At 26.5% G+C, this 19,944-nt stretch overlaps 1 protein-coding gene across 1 annotated transcript in view; it reads right to left on the bottom strand.

The window, feature by feature from the left end:
* Nucleotides 1-1,130: 1,130 nt before the first annotated feature.
* Nucleotides 1,131-19,944, bottom strand: part of LOC119612986 (MAP kinase-activating death domain protein-like) — a 38,160-nt gene continuing 19,346 nt past the window's right edge. The window contains 6 exon segments of the mRNA XM_037968902.1: nt 1,131-4,735; nt 5,867-5,913; nt 8,843-8,915; nt 14,552-14,560; nt 19,675-19,842; nt 19,913-19,944. The exon segment at nt 19,913-19,944 is cut by the window's right edge and continues 241 nt beyond it. Of these exon segments, the coding sequence (XP_037824830.1) occupies nt 3,464-4,735; nt 5,867-5,913; nt 8,843-8,915; nt 14,552-14,560; nt 19,675-19,842; nt 19,913-19,944 (1,601 nt within the window). The 3' untranslated portion in view covers nt 1,131-3,463.

Raw genomic sequence — 19,944 nt, 5'->3', positions numbered from 1 at the left:
TTTTTGTGTTTATTTTTTACAATTTTTGAAAAAATTAAAAATGCTGAAATCGAACTTTGTCAGAAATAATTTAGATCGAAATAATGTTGGAAAAACTTCGGATGAGCGGCCAAAAAGGAATACATATGGAAACAAGACTTATTTTTCCTATTTCCTCTATTTTGTGTCAATTTTAGCTTTATAATATAAATTTTGAGTTTGATGGAAAATTGAAGTGATCGTAAATTTGAAACATTATAAGATGCACTTTAAGCGATCACTTTTTTTTGCTACTACAACAAAACATAGATTGTGGATGAAAAATAGAAATGATCGCCGATTTTTGCAAAGATCGCTGAATTTGGGTTTTTTCGCAAGTTTTCTGAGTTTTTGCAATTTCCATAAAGAATCGATTTTTGGTAGAAAATTTAATAATCACAGATTTTACCCAATCGAGGTGTTATTAAGGGATTTACAACCAATTTTTTTATTACAAACAAAATTCAATTTTTTATGGAAAATAAGAGTGATCGCACATTTGGAAACTTTCCCAAATGGAACATTATTCATTAATCTAAAGCCGATTTTAGATTTTTCTTATAAAAATATAATTTTGAAGAAAATTTTAAGTGAAATTAATTTTTGATGGGAAATTTAAGTGATCGCAGATTTTTCATATTTATTAAATTGCAGGGTTATTAGAGGATCAAATGCCGATTTTAGGTTTTTTATAAATAAATCCATTTATGATGAAAAATTTATGTGATCGCAGACTTCTGCTATTTTCTCATTAAAAAATTAGTTTTTCAGGAACAATTTTGTTGATCGCAGATTTTGCGTTTTGTTTTTTTTTATGGGAAAGTTATTTTTTTTTTATGGGAAACTTATTTTCTCAATTAGAGTGCAATTTAATGATCTACAGCCCATTTAAGATTTAAAATTACATTTTTAGGTTTTTCTTATAAAATTTTAAGTGTAACTAATTTTTGATGGAAAATTTAAGTAATGAAGGATCTACAGCCGATTTTTGGTTTTTCATAAAAAAATCAGTTTTTGGTGAAAAATTGTAGTGATCGCAAATTTGGCTTTTTGTTTTTTGATGGGAAAGTGAAGTGATCGCAGATTTTAGCTAAAGTGATCACAGCTTATAGCTATTTTCTCAATTAGAGTGCTTAAGGTTCTACAGCCGATTTTATGTTTTTTTTTTTTTTGTTAATGAAAGTGAAGTGATCGTAGATTTTAGTTAAAGTGATCACAGATTATAGCTATTTTCTCAATTGAAGTGCTATTTAAGGATCTACAGCCGAATTTAGGTTTTTCTAATAAAAATCTATATTTGGAAAATTTTTTAATAAATTCTTTTTTGATGAAAAATTTAAGTGATCGTCGATTTTGCATATTTATTAAATTGCAGTTTTTTTTTTATATAAAAATCAATTTTTATAGAAAAGTGATCACAGAAATTAACTCAATTCGAGCGTTACTTAAGAATTTATGACCGATTTTAGATTTTTCATAATTACTTATGAAAGAGCCGATTTCGCGATCTTCATAAAAATCTATTTTTGATGGAAAATATGAGTGATCAAAGATTATCGCTATTTTTTCAATTGGAGAGTTATTTGAGGATCTGTAGCCGACTTTAAATTATTCATAATAAAAAATAATTTTTTTACAAAGAGATCACAAAGTGATCGCTCTTCTCTCAATTGGTGAGTTAGTTTTTAGGTTTTTCATTGAAAAATATATTTTTAATAGAGCGTTTAGAGCATTATTTAAGGATGTGCAGTTAATTTTAGGTTTTTATTATAAAAATTATATTTTTAATTGAAATCTGAAGTGATCGTAGATTTTGAATAGTTACTTAATTTGCAGTATAATTTAAGGAACTACAGACTATTGCATGATCTTCATAAAAATTCAGTTTAAATTGAAAATACAAGTGATCTACAGTCTATTTTATATTATTTATAAAAAAACATTATTTTTTGATCACAACGTAATCGCTCTTCTCTTAAGAGCTGAGTAAGTCAGTAATCATCATGACTGAATTGATGGAAAATTTTAGTGATCTCAAAGAAGATATAAAAATGGTTAAACCTTTCGATAGATTGAATTTTCAGATAATATAAGAACTTCCATCAAAAAAGTATCATCGTGCTGTTAGAACATCTTAAATAATGACAAAAACTGCTCGATATTTAAAAATCTTGATGAAATAAAGGAAATTCTGATTCAGATTCAGCGTTGCCTAGTTCTTCAGAAAAGTACATTTTGGTCTCTATTTAAGACTAAAAGTAAATAATTTGCTAAACTAACAATATTTCCATTTTCCGATCAGAATCGAGATTATCCAAATACTCTTTTAACAAATTTCGTAAATGTTTGATTTCAGCCTTCAAAAGATGTACATTAAATTTCGTTTTTTTTAAGAAATACTTTTTAATAGTTTATATTTTTACTAATATTATTTTATTTATTTTTTTAAATTGATTTAATTATACAAACATTCCCTACCTAGATTGCCTTCAATTACCATTTTGGTTTTTATTACGTTTTGCTAATATATATGTTTATTTGTGTCCACAAATTACTAAATTTCATAAATTTATTAAGTTTTTTGTTTTTTTTTTTGTTTTTAATATAAATATTTATTGCAGTTTATTTTCAATAATTTTTCTTTCTCTTTTTTCTTGTAATTTGATTAATTATTTAGTAATTATAATTATAGGAAATTACATCAAAACATTTATACAACATTTATTCATACACATACATATTTATTCATTTAATTTTTAAACATATTTTCTATTAATATTTTCCTTTATTAATCTGTTGATTAGTTTATTTAAATTTTAATTAAACTAATATTTATGTATAATTAAAGCTTTCAGGACAAATTTGTTAGTTGTTAGTTTTTTCTTTTGTTTGTTTATGGGCAACTCTGTTTAATAAAACGAACGTAAATAAAAAATGCAACCATGCTTGTGTTGAATGTAAATAAACAAAAGAGGTGAATAAACAAAAGAGAGTGGTAAGTTAGTAATAGAGAGAGATTGTTTTGTTTTGTTATGTTGAGTTTGTTTTTAGTTGTTGACAAGTAAACATGTGTGTTTTTTGTTTTCTGAAGAAATTAATAAATATTTTGTGCTTTTAAGTGTTTTAAATAATTTTAAATTGTTGGAAAAGTGTTTAAATAATTAAATTATAGAAAAAAAGTAATAGTTTTTTATTCTCAATAACATTTTTTAATTGTTTTTTATTTTAAGTGTTGCTGCTGTTTTATTACAAGAGTAAGTTTAGTAGGTATGTTTTTTAACAAATTTATTTATAGAACTTTAAGCCATTTGTTTTAAAGATATGGTATAATGTTATGTTTTTTTATGTTATTTTTCACATTTGAACTCTATTGTTATAAGCTTATTTAGAAATATTTTTTTTTTTTAAATTTAGTTTATCTTAAAACTTATTTATAACACGAACCCTACAGCCAAGGTATACACATGGTGCGACAAACTTCTCTGGAATAGGGCTCATCACCTGATTTGCCTCCACCGCCGCCACCACCAGCTGTATTGGCTGGCGTATGATCGTGTTTACTTTCGCCTCTGCTAAACTTGAAAAAAGAACTCCTTCGTCAGTGTTTGCGGTGGGCCTGAGGCGAGGTAGAGCTGCTACCGGCATTGGAATTGGGTGAGGAAGAGGATTGTGATGAACTCAGGCTAACACTGCCATATGAGGGACGTTTCTGTTGGGTATTGTAGGGTGATGGCAATGAGGAGCCTGCGGAGGCTGCTGCAGCAGATGCAGCTGCTGTTGTGCTGGTGGAGTGATGCTGATGAGCATAGGCAGTATTTGCAGCGCTGAGACTTGAAGTGGCCACAGACGATGCCCTTGAAATGGGTGTATGACGTTTGGGTATAACAAATGCTGGTGGCGGTTGTGGTGTGTATTGGGGTGGTGTTGAGTTAGCGGAGATTTGTCTTTTAAATGTTCTTTGTTGTGTAATGGTGGGCTGTTGCACCGAACCACTTCGGGCTATAGCACCAGTGCGTGGAGGTATGGCGGGCGGTGGCCCAGGTGGAGGACCTCTAACTCTACCCTGCGAACCAGTGGAAGGAGTAGGTGAGGTTGCCAAACTTTCTGTAGAAGTCTGTGAAGGTATGCGAGGTGGCAATTGTGGTAAGGGACCGCCCGTCTGGCTGCCTGAGCTAGAGCGTGGACCCAAGGGAGGATGTGATGATGTTGGCTGTTGTATGGGAGATTTAGGTTTTGGCGAATGATGTTGCGTTGCCTGCTGCTGTTGTTGTTGCTGCTGAGGATGATACTGATGCTGCATTTGCGATTGAGAAGTAGCCATGGTAGCTGTAGTATGAGTTTTAGCATTTGTATGAACTAATTTCGATTGTGGTTGAACGGTAGATGTAGTTATTGTTGGTTTTTGCATGGGCTGGGTATGACGTATAGTTATAGTCTGATGTTTATGATTATTTTGTTGTTGTGAAGGTAAATGAGAGGTTTTAGTAGTATGAACCGCAGATGAGGCAGTTGTTTGGTGTTGATGTTGTTGTGACTGATGTTGCTGCTGCTGTTGTTGTTGTTGCGGATGATGTTGTTGAGCATGTTGTTGCTTTTGTTGGGCATGAATATCTTGTATTTGGGGTGTTATAACCACCGGATTTTTCTTTTGATTTTGATCTTGACCAGCCGCCACATAAGAGAAGACACATAATACCGAATAACATATTTGATCGGCCTTAAGTTTTATTAAAAAAATATATAAAAATGTTAATTATTATAGTTATTAATATTAACTTTAAATTAACAATAACTTAAACAGTTATTAAGAAATATAAAAATACAAAACATAGACAAGTTTCTTAAGGTTTTCTAAAAAGTTTTTTCAAAAAAATTATAAAAACCAAGACTTTTCTTTAACTTTTTAATACAACTAAACTAAGATGAATATGATTTGAACTTATAAATTGTTTATTTAACAAAAATTATAAATGTTTATTTAAAAGAATAATAAAATATTTATACAATTCAAAAGAGATTGATTAGAAAAAAAATCATGCATTTTTTATTTCAATTTATTTTAAACAGCAAATTGTTATAAATTTTATTTAAAAAAAATTTATTAAATTTTCATATAATTACATTTGTTAATAAGTGTTTTAAGTATTTTAGTTTTAAAATAAATTAAAAATCAAAAATGTTGTTTGAAAAGAAGGCCTTTTTTAATGTTTTACTCAAATTTTATTATTCAATCACTGTCACTTGAGGATGATGATGAACTTGTATTTACAAACTCCGTTTCTTCAAATATTTGAGATTTACGTATATTATGATTAGAGTCCTTTTTGCCATAAAATTCAGGATGTTGCATTAAACGTTTGGCAAATTTGATGCTGAACATGCGATGCAAACTTAAGGCTGCCTCGGAAGCCTATTTTTACACATATACACAATGCAATAGTATATAGTAGTTATTTGTGTAGAAGGCCATGTCAAGTGTAGTATTGAGTTTGAGGTTATTTTTTACAGTGTAGTTTATGATATGGATGTTAGATTAAGTGTTGAGAAAGTGTTGTTTTTAAAAAAAGTTAGTTTTGTTTAATACACACACAGTTAAGTTAAGTTTACACACACACATAAAAAGATATAAAATTAAAAATAAGTTTTATAATAAATTTAAAATTTTTGAAATTATAATTTTGTTTTTTTTTATTTAAAATTTTGCAAAAAAGTTCGTGTTTTATATGATTAAAATTTTTTAAGAATGAACATGTTTAAACGTGCATAAAAACATTAACAATTTAATTTTGGTATTTAACAAAAATTTTAATAGTTTTTTGGAATTTTAATTGAAACAGATTACACTTACCATAGTAGATTTATATTTTCGTTGTATGAGTTGGCGAGTTTTGGGATCTGAAAGGAAGATAAGGACATTTTTTAATATAAAACCAATTTAAACTCTTTTACGGCTTTAAGTAATATAAAGGAGCTTTAAAAAGAAAGAACTATAACGACAAGCCTGGCCATGTTTTTCAGTAACTTGTTTGAACCTAGATTTCAGGTCATTCGAAAAAAAAATTATAAAAAGCTCCTTCTAATTTTTTAAAGACTCAACAAAGAATCAATACATCTGAAAATGAAATTCATTTTCACTGACGTCTAACCACCTGGTGTGTTCTAATTCGACTTTTGTCACGAATGTATTCTATGTAAACCGGAGTGGAGACAGTCGTCACTTTAGTGTCCTTTTTCTAAGCGAGAGGGGATACAGTCGTCACTTTACTCTCCGATTGTAATAAAAAAGTAGACTCTTAATAAAAATTTTAGAGAAGAAGTTCATTGCCATGTATTGACACCTGTGGACTTGCATTCTGATAGTTTCTTTGTAATCTATGGATTGAAAATTGACTTGTCTTGACAAGCTCTTGTTAAAATAACTATTCACCACCTTAAGTGGTAGGTTAAATAGCTAGTGTGAGATTTTGCCCCTTAAAAAACCTTTAGTGAAAACTTAAGTAAAGAAAACCTTTATAAAAAGCTTTAAAAAGAGATTTGTAAAGACAGATTTCATTCAAAATGTTTGTAGAAAGCTTTTATAAAAATGAAAGCATGTTTATTGAAAAAGCTTTGTGAAGAAGGATTTTATAAAAAACATTTGTAAAGAAAGCTTCTTTTAAGGAAACTTGCTTCAGTAAAGTATGTAAAGCTTTTTTGTAATGGAAAGTTTTATAAAAAGCTTGTTTAAAGAATTAATGTAAACAAAGTTTTTATAAAAAGCCCTTGTTTTATAAAAGCTTTTTAAAAAAAATTAAAGAAACCTTTTTTGTAATGAATGCTTTTTTTAAAGAAAGCTTTTATAAATAAAACTTATTTAATAGAGCTTTTTTAAAGAAAGCTTTTATGAAATAATAGCTTTTATAAAAAAATATAAAACACATAATTTTTAATAAAAATTGTATAAAAATCGTTTATTAAGATAGCTTGTTTAATAAAGAGCTTTTTGAAAAAAGCTTTATTGAAATAGTAGTTTTTATATAAATCTTTTATACATAAGGCTTTTGTTAAAAGAACTTTTAATGATATATTCAATAAAGAGCTTTTGTAAAGAAAGTTTTTATGAAAAGAATCTTCTACGAAAAGCTTTTGGCATTAAATGATTTTTTAGAAATATTATTTAAAAGAAAGGAAACATGTTTTTATAAAAGTACATTTTCATAAAAATATATTTTGAGGACATCTTCGAATCTTTTAGAGAAGGATTTTATAAAAAAACATTCCTCTTTTAATGAAACTTTCTTCAATAAATCTTTTGTAAGTAAAGCTCTAATTAAAGCTTTTTGAAAAAAATTTAATAAAGGTTTTTTTAATGGATGCTTTAAAATAAAACTTCTATAAAGAGCTCTTGTAATGAAAGCTTTTATAAAAAGTTAAGAAAGATTTGTTGAGATAATAGCTTTTATAAAATTCTTTTATGAAGAAAGCTTTTTTAATGAAAAATCTTCTGTAAAGAAAACTTTTATAAAAAGTTTTATAAAGGGCTTGTAAAGAAAGATGTATTGAAATTATAGTTTTTATAAAAATCTGAAAGGAAAGCTTTTTTATAAAATATTCTGTAAAGAGCTGTTGCATTTACCAAAAGAATCTTTTATGAAAAACTTTTGTAATGAAACCTTTCGTTAAGAATAAAATATTTCGTAATAAAATATAATAAGTTTTTTTGTTGCTTGTTAACGAAGCTTTTATAAAAAGTGTTTATAACGAAAGTTTTTTTAATAAAGCTTTTATAAAAAGATTGAAAGTTTCTATAACAATATTTATAAAGAACGAAATTAATATAAAAAGGTTATGTGAAGAAAGTTTTTATTAAAGACTTTTCTAGTGAAAGCTTTTTTAAGGAAATATTTTATAAAAAAGTCTTTGTGTAATGAAAACTTTTTATAAAAAGCTTTTATGGATAGAAAGCTTTTATCAAAAGTTATTGTGGGGAGAATGTTTTTATGAAAAGGTTTTATAACGAGCTTTTGTAAAGAAAGCTTTTATAAAAAGCTTTTGTAAAGAAATTTTTGATAAAAAGAAAATAATGCTTTTTATAAAAAGCCTTTTTAATGATATCTTCTATAAAGATAATTTGTAAAGATTATTTATAAAGATCATTTGTATAGAATAGATTTTATAAAAAGGTTATGTAAATAAAGCTTGTTTAAAAAGAATTTGTAAAGAAGAACTTTTGTAATGAAAGCTTGACAAAAATCTTTTGTAAAGAAAGTATTTTTGTAATCAATGCTGTTATAAAACTACATATATGTAAAGAAAGTTTTAATAAAAATTAAATTTAATGAAAGCTACGTTTAAGAGTTTTTAAAAAGAAAGCTTTTACAAAAAGCGTCTGTAAAGAAAATTTTTATAAAAGGAAGCTTCAATATGAAACATTTTTAAAGAAAGCTTTTATAAAGAAAGCTTTTTATAAAAAGATTTAGTTAAAAATTAAGAAAAAGAAAACTTTTATTAAAAGCTGTTTTAAACAAATCTTTTGTAAAGACTTTTATAAATATCGTTCTTATATAGCTTCTATAAAAAGCTTTTGTAAAGAAGTCTTTTAGGAAAAGTGTTTCTAAAAGTTTTTTTTTTTATTAAAGATTCCCTTCTGATTATGATTTATTTTGGTTCTTCTGTAATTTATATGACTATATTAATACATCTAAAGAAGAGTCGATAATCAGATATAAACTAAGTCTGAGCTTTTCAGAAATAGTTCTGGCATATTCAAGTAATAGATTCCGATTTCTATAAAAGGAACCATTTAATAAACTTGTGTTATTTCTAAACTACAATATCTACTTACTATATTCCTCCAATACGAAGATGCCACCCTTTTGTGTAAAACACTTTCGTATATGATCCAAACGAACGAAAAACTGTAAAAATTGAAAAATTTGTTTTAAATTCTTAAAATCTTTAAATAAAATAATACAATTAATACTTAAACTAGTTTTTCAAAAACAATTTCAACTTTTTGTTTCTTACAATTTAAATAAAATGTGCCAAAATACTTTTTATTTAACTAAACAAAAATGGAGCATGCAAAATTAAAATAAATTATACTAAATAATAAACAAAATAACATAAAAAACAATAAAGGACAACAATTAAAGCGTTTTAATTAAATATAACTAATAGTATTTAAGTATTTTTTTTTTTATAAAATACAAAGCAATTACAAGAAAAGCCATTAAATATTTAAGACTGAAATATAAGTTTAATTTGGAATAGTTAATGAATTTTGTATTGAAAAAGCTTATTAAAGGTTTAAAGCTTTCTAATTAATTTCAATATTATAAGGTGGGGGAAAAAGTTCAAAGTGTGTGTTAGTAAGTGAAAGAGAAAAATAAGCGTATATTTTATATGCAGCTAAAGATGTTGCTAATTTTTGTATTTGTTGTTATTTTTTAAATAATGTTGCTTTATTAATTGTTTGTTTTTAAAAAAGCAGTTTTGAGAAAAAAAGAAAATTTTGTTTTAAAGAAATAATATTTTTTTAAAAGAAATTAAAAAAGATAGTTTGAGTTTGTAAGAAAAAAAAGAATTTGTAAAATGCAAAGCAGGCAAAATAATTAAGATTTTTTATTATTATTTTTTTTTTTTGGATTCTGAATAAATTATTTAAAATAGTCTGATTTTTAAAAATTTTAAATTTTTAATTAAATTATTTTAAAACTTCTAATTAGCACTTGTGAGATGGTCTTAATTAAATAGAAAAATTAAATACGTTTTATCAAAGAAAACGTAAACGTAATTTATTTAAAATTTTCTTTATTTTTAAAAAGACATTTAAAGAAATTCTGTTTATTTATAAAATTTATAAAATTATTTAAAATTTATTTTATTTTTAAATATTTTTTTTAAATAAAATTAAACCTTAAACTGAAATTTTTTTATATATTTTAAACGTTTAAAAGCAAATAAAATCAGCCGCTGGGGTTTTAAAAGGGGGCAGGGTTAAGTTTTTTAAATTTTGTTTGTGTTTTTGTTAAGGGAATGGAAAAAATTATAAATATATTTAATAATTCTGCTAGCGGGGTTTGTTTTTTTTTTTTTAATTATTAACTAAAACGTATTACTTTCAAATACGCTGTTTTTAAAGTTAATTTAAAATTTTGCCAACATGTTTAATCAACTTCATGCTTGTTAAGTATTTTTAATTTAATTATTATTATTTTTATAAACAACTTTTGTTTAAAGTGTATTTTAGTATTTTTTTGTAGCAAATTTTTTATAATATATTTTTTATATAAATTATTTAATTTATTAATTAACTACAATTCTACTTTTGTTTTTTTTGTTTTTGTTTTATTCATGTAAATATATTTTTTTATATATTTTTAGATTTTTTTTTTGTATGATGCTAGACAGTAAAACTCAACTACACAAGCAAAACTAAAAATATTTAATAAGGTAAGAGTTTTTTTAAGTGTTTTAGTTTTTTTCTAATAAAAGTTTAGTTTTAGTGTTAAGTTGTTTAGAGTGTATTATACGTAACTGAAAATTCAAAATAAAAAAGTTTTAAATTATATAAGAAAATAAATCAATCAATCAGCAGTGCCGATTATATGTAGTAATCTAGATAGATTCAAAATTACGGAATTTTTGAGACCCATTTCAAAAAAATTGAAAAACATTTTTTTTAATACCTCACCAAAATAAAGGACCATAATTCATATGGGAGCCGACACGCCCCCATTGCTAGTTCGACAATTTATTCTCCAATTTTCGTGCAAAAATTTTAGGATTTTAGTTTTAATAGTTTCTCAACGAATTTATGTATTTAATTCATATGGGCGGTTCTAAGCCCCCTAATAAAAGTCCGCCCATTTTTTTCATTGTTCACAATGACGTTAAAGCTTTTCGTGCAAAATTTGAAGATTCTGGCTATAATAGTTTCCGAGATAAACGATTTTTGTATTTAATTCATATGGGAGCTGCCACACCCCCTATTTTTCCTAAGTACTTATATGATCACGAAAGAGGTTTCGACAAAATTTGAGGACTCTAAATGTAATATTTTCTCATATATACTGATTTAATATTTTCTTTATATGGGAAGTACCACGCCCACTATAGCCAGTCCGCCCATTTTGTACTCAAATGTTCATATGGATGTCTAAAATTTTCACATAAAATTTGAGGACTCTAGTTGTTGCTACTTTTATTACTTCTTTTATAGTTATGGCATAAAAAGCACAATTCGGGAGGTCTGGTTGTATGGGGCCAAGGTGAAATGATGGGGCGATTTCAATAATTTTCAATAGGTATAAATTTTATCAAAATATCGGGCTGTGCCTTGGGCGCAAGGTTTACATAGATCAGCCAGCCAACAGCCGTTACAAATATCTGCACAAACGCTTAATACTCTCCCCACTCTAGTGGTGTAGGGTATTTAAATGCGAGTCAATTTTATAAATTATTTTTTTTTTTTAAATGCACTAAAACTTATACCATAATCGAATATAATTTTTATGATAACCACACCCACAAATAAACATTTCGCTCACTTTTCGTTATTATTTTGTTACTAATTAAGTAAAACCGTTTAATGTATAAAAATATTTAAAACTTTAATGATAATAGTTAATTATTTTTAACATTATAGTCTATTTTTCACAATTTATAGAAGTGGGCGTGGTCAATGTTTGTTAAGTTAACTAAATGCTTATTTTAGTAAACTTCTGCTTTAAACAGTTATCGAAAAAGAATTCTCAAATCACTTAAATCAAAAGCAGCAAATAAAATGGGCGTGGCCATGATATTACCGCCCACATTTTCTAGGGCTATAGCTGATTTTATATTTTAGGGCATATGTATTAGTTTTAATATATGTAATATCTTTAAAATGTTATATATAATGACTAAAAATGTCCCTTTTAGATGATTTTACTAATAACTCTAAAATTTTCCGGGTCGCTAAAGTTATGGGTATTTCTTTAAATAAGTGTTCGACGGGACAACCTACTGTATACTTGAGTCCCAAATATTCAATTATATAATTTTACAGAAGTTCTGCAAAAATTTACTGAAAAAAAGAAATATATCTAATTCCAAACTTTTAAACATTTTGTTAAGCCAATTTTAGATTTTTTTTTTTCAAATATATGTGAGATTCAAGGAAATCTCACAATGATTCATGGAAACTTAAAATTTTTATTAAAATCGAACCATCGAACCCATAAACTGTGAAGGTCAAAATCAAATTATGTAATATTGTGGAATTTTTATCAAATCATCGAATCAAAATTTAGTTTCAGCCGATTTAAATGAAATTTGAGAAAAATATGAAATGAAAACCTCTATTTATAACGACAACGAAAAAAAGCAATATTAACCCTTAAACGTAAATATATTTATATTAAATGTGCTTGATATATGTATGAACTAAATATTCAATACCATATTCCTAGAAAATTGTGGGTGATAAGGAAAATCGATATCAGCAACTAAAAATGCATTAAAATCGAGTCAAATTGGTTACAAAAGTTTTTACAAACCATCATTTCGTTGGCCTCTTTATACTGTTCTATCATTGTCTGTTAGTTACTTGCTATCAAAATTTTTTTATTGAATCATAATATGGATTTGGAAAATTGGTTTGAGAAACTGATTTTCCAAAAGAGGCTATATATGGGGGCTAGGATTTTTGGATTTTTGTTAACATAAAAGTTAGTTGGAACGATTTTTATCGAAATGCAAGAGTTTATAAGCCATTTTTAGAAGGGGACATTGAGGGGCCTGGGGCCAATTATTACGAAATTTTGCTGTATTATTTATGTTATATAAAACGTATTATAATTGTGTAGAGATATTAGTGTATTTGGCATAATAATAACCTCCAAATCCCAATCTAGGATGTACGGTTGTATGGGAGCTAGGTGAAATAATGGACCGATATCAACAAAAATCGATAGGGTTCTTCCTTGGGTCATATTTTATTGAATTTTTTTCAAAATTGTAGTTTCATTACAAGATTTTCATGAGAGACATGCAGATAGATAGGCGGACATGACTTAATCGACTTATAAAATGATTCTGAGCCAATTTGCATTCTTTAAGGTTACATCAGCCAAAAATACTTTTTACAGATTCAGTAAATAATTTGTTTTTACAGTTTACACAGAGGGAAAAATCCTGTAGAAAAGTACTGAAATTGATACAATCCGTTATCAAAAATGAGCTTACCAAGTTTGTTAATATTTAGACAACGGATTTGTATAAAAATTAAATAATACTCAGTTATTATATTGACAACCAACGTTGTAATTTTGACAATGTATTGTTGTCATTTTGATTACGCTTTGTATCATTTCGGAAATTCATTTTCGTAATTTCGACAACGCAACGTTGTGTTTTGACAACATACCGTTGTCACTTCGATAACACGCCGTTCTCACTGCGAAAAAATACCTTATATAAATAAATATAATATAAAAAGATTATAATTTTCGTAGATCGAATCAGCGTTTATGATCGGACATAGTTATGTATTAATTATTATTTTTTTTTGTTGATTTGATAACGTCGTGTATTTTTTTTAACATTTGTTGTTGATTTGACAACCATCCGTACATACTTTGATAACGGATGTTATTGAAAAATTATAAACACAAGCTTGGTATCAAATTGACACCAAACGTGTATAAAACGTTTTTTGTCCCTCTGTGTATGTATAAGGTAGAGGAGGGGAATTTTTTGTAAGTACAATATCGATGTCAAATCCAAACGATTCATCTATTTACAAAAATATTTAAAAATTATTATTTGATACAAAATAAAATCGAATCGGTTTAAATATATCAATTGTAGATATTTTTGAACTTCTCAGACTGACAAAATTTAAAACAAAAAATTAAAGATAAAAAAATAAAAAAAGTTGAAATTAAAATAACATTTGTTATTAAGTTAGTGATGACATGAATGTGTAGTGGTGGGTGGTGAGTGGTTAAATATTAATTTGAATTAATTAATTTTTTTGTTTGGGTTGTTGTAGCTGTTTCTGTAAAGTCATGTATAAATTTTTTTAAACATTTTTTTTCAAAATATAATAACAAAACAAGAATGATTGTGAATACTGCTAATAAAAACTAAAAAAAAAAATAGAAATTCTTTTGCAAATTTTTGGATTTTGAACAAAATTAAAATATTTAGATACAAGAAATAGTAACAATTAACTAATAGAACAAATTTTTTGCTTTTTGTTTAAATTGAGTTTTTTTGTAAAAAAGCCAGTTGTTGAAATAAAAAAATTAAAAACAAATTGATTTTATTATTTTACTAAAATAAAAATTTTCTAAATAATTGAAATAAAAAAGCTTTTTTAAGAGATTTTTGTTTTTTTTTTTGTAAGAAAACTAAAAATCAACTACTAATTTTGTATAATAAACAACTGATTTTTAAAAAGTTTCAAAGTAGTTTGTTATGTTTTTTTAATAAAAACAAAAATTGCTTAAAATTTAATTAAAAAGTTTTTTTTTGATTTTTTTAACAAAATATTGATGAATAATACCTCAAAGTCCTTTTTTGTTTATTTGTTTGATGATGATTTTTAGAAGATTTCAAAAAATTTATACAAATTTTTGTTACGGGAAGAATTTTGTTAGATTAGATTTTTTTTGGTTTTTGTTTCAGTTTTGATTCGTTAAGAAGAACATGATGGAAGAGAAGAAGACCAATCGTAGAAATTATTATTATATGTTATGTTTTTTGTCCACAAGTTTTTTTTTTATTAATAAAAATTGTTTAAATTAATTTGTTGGTTTTTTTTTTGTTAAATTTTAAGGCAAAACGATAACCGTAACGCGTTATATTTTTTTTGGAAATTTTTTATTTAAGAAAAAATTAAAAAGAAAATAAAATTATTAAAGAAAATTTAAAATTAATTTATAAATTTTTTTGTTATTTTTAAATTTCTATGAAACGGGATTTTTAAAACCGAAATAAAAACAAATTTAAATTTCCTTTAATAAAAAAGCTTAAATTAAAGTTTTTTTCAAAAAAAAAAAAAAAAAAATAAAAAAAAAAAAAAAAAAATTATAAAAAATTTAAAAAAACTTAAAATTATTTAAATAAAAAATAGAAGGCTTCAAAATAGCGAATGTACAACAAGGACCATCTCAAAAGTTACCAATTTAGAAAAAAACTTAAATTTTTTTATTATTTTTTTGTTATTTGTTGTTAAAGTTTTATATTTAAACTCATAAAAAAGCTGCATTTAAAACGAAAACAGCTTTTTTTTTAAAGAGACGAAAATAATTAATTAAATATCTAAAATGTTTTAAGAAAAATTTAAAAAAATATATATTTTTATAAAAAAATAATAAAAAAATATGCAATTTAAGTGAAAATATTATTATGTTTATAAAAAAAATTAATAAAAAAATAGAAAACAATTATAATAAATATTTACATAAAAATTAAAAACAACTTAATATTTTTTTTTAGAAAAAAACTTAAAATTTTAATAAATTGTTTAGTAATAATTTTTTTTTTTTTTTCAATAAAAATTTAAATATATTTTTTTTCAATACCACTCATCACGTACACTTTTTTTATTAAAAATATTTTATTTTTTATAAGAAAAAAAAAATAAACAAAAATTAAACTTAACATTTTAATTTAAAAACTTAAAATATAGATTTTTTTTTTAATAAAAAAGTCTATTTATATATATTTTTTTTATTTTAAAAATTTTACACAATTTTACAATTAAGAAAAAGAAAGCTAAAAAAATTAGTAGTAGTTTTACAGTGTTTATAATAATGTTTTTTTTTTTAAATTTCTTTAGGTATTATATATATTTTTTTTTGTAAAAAAAGTTAATAAAATTTTTTTTAAAAACAATTAAAAAATTATTTGAAATAAAATTAAATTAAAAAATAATGCATTTATTTTTTAGAAATTTTTTTTTTGGTATTTAGCATTCAGTACATTCACTAGCAGCATATTTTTTCTTTTTAGTATTTAGTTTTTGTTGTTTTTTTAAGATAAATGTAAGATGTTTTTGTTGTAGTGATATATTTTTAATATTTTTTGATATGTAGTTTATATGCATGTTAAATGTATTTTAAAATGTAATTGTTTAAAATGTGTGTGTATGTGTTTTTTTTTTATAAAATATTTATTTAAGTTTATTAAGTGTGTAAGATGCGTGATATATAAATATGATTGATGTGATTTGGTTAGAAAATAATTGAAAGTTTTTAAAGAAAATTATTAACACGTAAATTAAAAAATAAAAACATTAAATATTTTTTAAACGGGGGCTGATATTAAATTTATATCGGTTATAGTTTCTGGCGCTCAAATTCCGCCTGTGAACCACTTCAAAACTTTGGAACTCAATTCTGTCAACCATGCGATAACCGACACCATTTAGGTTGTTAACTACCTGCAAACAATTTGCCGACCAGAGGTCAATTATGCTCCTCCTGTGCTGTCGCCTTCGATGAGTGATACCCAGTAAAGAAATATTCAAAGATGTTAAAATGCAAATACATTTGCGCCCAGTTAAGGAATATAATGTCATGCTGACTAAACAGTTTCACTTGGGATGTCATTGGAGGAGTTATTTCCTGAGCTGTAATTACTGTAATGACATACAGAATACGTAGTAGAAACAAGGTCCTGAAAACGATAGCCCGCAGCAGTTGGGTTATAGATATAGAAACCTTGTTGGCTGTCTTCAAAACAATTTGCCAGTCAGTGGTCAATTATCCTGTTTCTGTATAGTCTTCTTCGCTAAGTGATACTCAGTGGAGAAATAATCAAAGCTGATAAAATGCTGCCCTACTAAATGTAACGGCTGACATGTAAATTACCTCTGAGCAACACCAACAAGAGGAAAAAAAGGTCCTATCAAAGACCATAATGTCATGCTAACTTAGCAGTCACTGGAAACATTTTTCCAACTTTAAATACAACGAGAACATACGATATTAGATCGTAGTTCGTATAAAGCTACTTTGAACCATGCCCACCGCCTATTCTGCTATAGGCGGTGAGAGAAAACTTTGTGCTCAAAACAAGAGTTGTCGTGGCAGAAATGAGATTAGAATGGAGGAATTGGCTCAACGCCTACTGTTCTCGCATTACCAGCATGTGGTCAGGGTTCCTACTATCCAGGTCAATCTCCCCCCGAAGGCATGAAACCTTGATAAAAGACCCCATCATGGTTTTATTGCAATCCCGGGGAAAATAGGTGCTACCAGTACCTCCTTGGAATTATTTGACATGGGAGGGATCGAAGCAGAAAACTACATAATCTGGTACTACGGGAACCGGTAGCCCGCAAGGAAGGGTTTCGAACATTGTCTTGTCCCGGTTATTGGAGAGGTCCCTTCGAGGTGAACGTGTATGTTTAGGGTTTACTCTGTTCATAATATATTCACCAGAGTAACTGTTGCCGACTCAACAGAGGCCATCCCATCTGCGTTTTTTTAAACGTTAAAGTGATGTTTTTGCATCTCGGAAGTTAAGCAACAGGTAACTATGGTCTGAGTTTAGATAGCTCGAGTACTTGAGCGAAGTAAGAAACACAAAGGGGCGGTGGTGAGTCGTCTAGTCAGCTCAAACAGTGGTTAAAAAGTATCTCCGTGAAATAAGGCCAACACGGCAGTGGTCACTAAAAGCTCTTCGACATGTTTTCGACGCCAACCTTCTTCTTTAAGCACCAATGGATTTATCACGTAAAAGTAGCGCAATTTTGGCCAGATGCTTTCGTACTACTTATACCTTTTCTCACTTAAGTAAATTACTTTGAAAGCACTGAGATCCCAGCTTTACTGCAACCAACATTATCAGTCTTCATTTGATGATGTATTGGAATGGGTCTGGAAATCAAGGAAAACACTAAAAGACTGACAGATGTCCATGACAGAATGTAAATATATCCTATATAGTCGAAGCTCAAATGGACTTAAAGGTTGACGAAAGAATAACAAAGGGAAGGTTTCGGAAAACGTGATCACATTTAAGACTATTACAGGTACTCTTCCCGGAACTTTGTAATATCTATAAAGACCCTCTAACTTTCTAACATCGAACGTTATAAAGTCGAAATATTTTTTTTCATTCCCTGTCTCAACATTGTCGAATTGATATGGTTTTCGGGAGTCCCGGAACGGGACATGATGGCGTTCTGAAAACTGAAATTGTCAACGAATTCGAAATTAACTGATAATCCCTGTACAGAACTTTTTCGCACTATCCTATAAAAGGTAGATATGCTAATACATGAGGACTTTTTGAATTATAGGTAATATCAACAAGGAATGACTGAGACTAACTTTCGGATAAGGTTTTCTAACTTTGTAACATCGAAGTCGATATATCTTTTGAATTGCATTCACTCCCTGTCCTAGCATAGATAAAGTTTGTCTAATTGATATTGGTTTCTGGACATGATGGCGGTCGGAAAAATTAAATTTTAAACGAATTCGAAATTAACGAATAGTCCTTGAACAAAAATAGTTTCGCAAAAGGAATGTGTTCTACTAGAATAACTAAAATTTCCTTTCTCCGTGTTTTGTGGAAAAGGGACTTTGTATGGTCATAGGCTAACGAGTGACGATTACTACAAAATCGTGCGCTCAACAAGAGCAAAGAATCTCTTGCTCAAAAATACATTAATCTGGAAACTAACATATAATTCTCATTTAGTTAAGAATATTTTTGCAAAAAGTACTTGAGTTTTTGACAAATAATATCACCATATTTAATATGTGTTTTTTTTCAAATAAATTTTTTGGCTGAAATGTTTTGAATTTTGAAAGTAAGAATCGTGCTCAAATCAAGACCATTTTGGGATTAATTCAATATTTTACATTCTTAAATCAATCTTATTTTTATCTCAAATGAAGTTTGCATTTCACACTAAATCAAATCATTTTAATCTGTTCTGCTCTGTTTCTAAAAACTATATTTTCCTTCAAATCCAGTGTCAACGCCGGGTATGTAGTATCCTACTAATATAAATAATTTATATCAGCCCTCGTATGAAACAAAAAAAATATTTGTTTTAAACTAATTTAATGATTAAATTGAATGATTAAAATTTGTTGAATGAAATAAAAAAAGAGAAAATTATAAATCAAAAAATAAGTTGAGAAGGTCCTTGCTTTCATTTTTTTTTAAGAAAAAATTTTATATATAACATTTTCTAAATAAAGAAAATGTTTTATAACAATTAACGTTGTTTTTTCTAAATTATTTATTAATGATTTCTTTATAAAAACTAATTAAAATAAATTATAAAGAAAAAAAAAAAAATAATAAAAATATTACCACGTATTAGTTTTTGTACAAGGTTAATAAATTAAGGAAAAAATAAATAAATAAAAATTTTAAATAAAATATTAAAAAACAGAAAATAAAATAAATCACCTTCCCATTTAAGACGTACGAACGTTCATTAGTACAAAATCAATAAATATTTTTTTTTATTTTAAATTTATATAATTTGATATTTTTTTTTAAATACAAAAAAAGTTTTTATATTTTTTTTTTTGATATAAAAAATAAAGCAATATAGATGGGGGAAGTTATACATATTTTTTTTGTTTGTTTGAATTTTAAGGGACATTGGGAAGTTTTGGGTTGTTTAAAGCGTTAAATTAAGTACAAATTACTTACCTTGCTGTTGGCAAATAACAAACCAACACCTTCAAGGCACACTTGCAATAGACCACCTTCCCCGGTATTCATATCTTGTACGGGGAATTCACCACCTAACTCGGGAACATTGGTGGGAGTACCACCACGTTCCATGGCTTCTTTAATACAATTGTAAAGTTCTTTGCACTGCAATAATATAAACAATTTTGGTAAAATATTGTCTAGAAGTTTGTTTTGTAGTCATGAGGAAACTTACCTTTCTGGTGTAATACTTGTGCAATTGTGTTT

Source organism: Lucilia sericata, unplaced genomic scaffold (genome assembly GCF_015586225.1).
Source record: "Lucilia sericata isolate MDLA Ls3-8-SP2 unplaced genomic scaffold, ASM1558622v1 Contig001898F_arrow, whole genome shotgun sequence".
Taxonomy (NCBI): domain Eukaryota; kingdom Metazoa; phylum Arthropoda; class Insecta; order Diptera; family Calliphoridae; genus Lucilia; species Lucilia sericata.
This window is presented reverse-complemented; position numbering and strand designations above follow the sequence as displayed.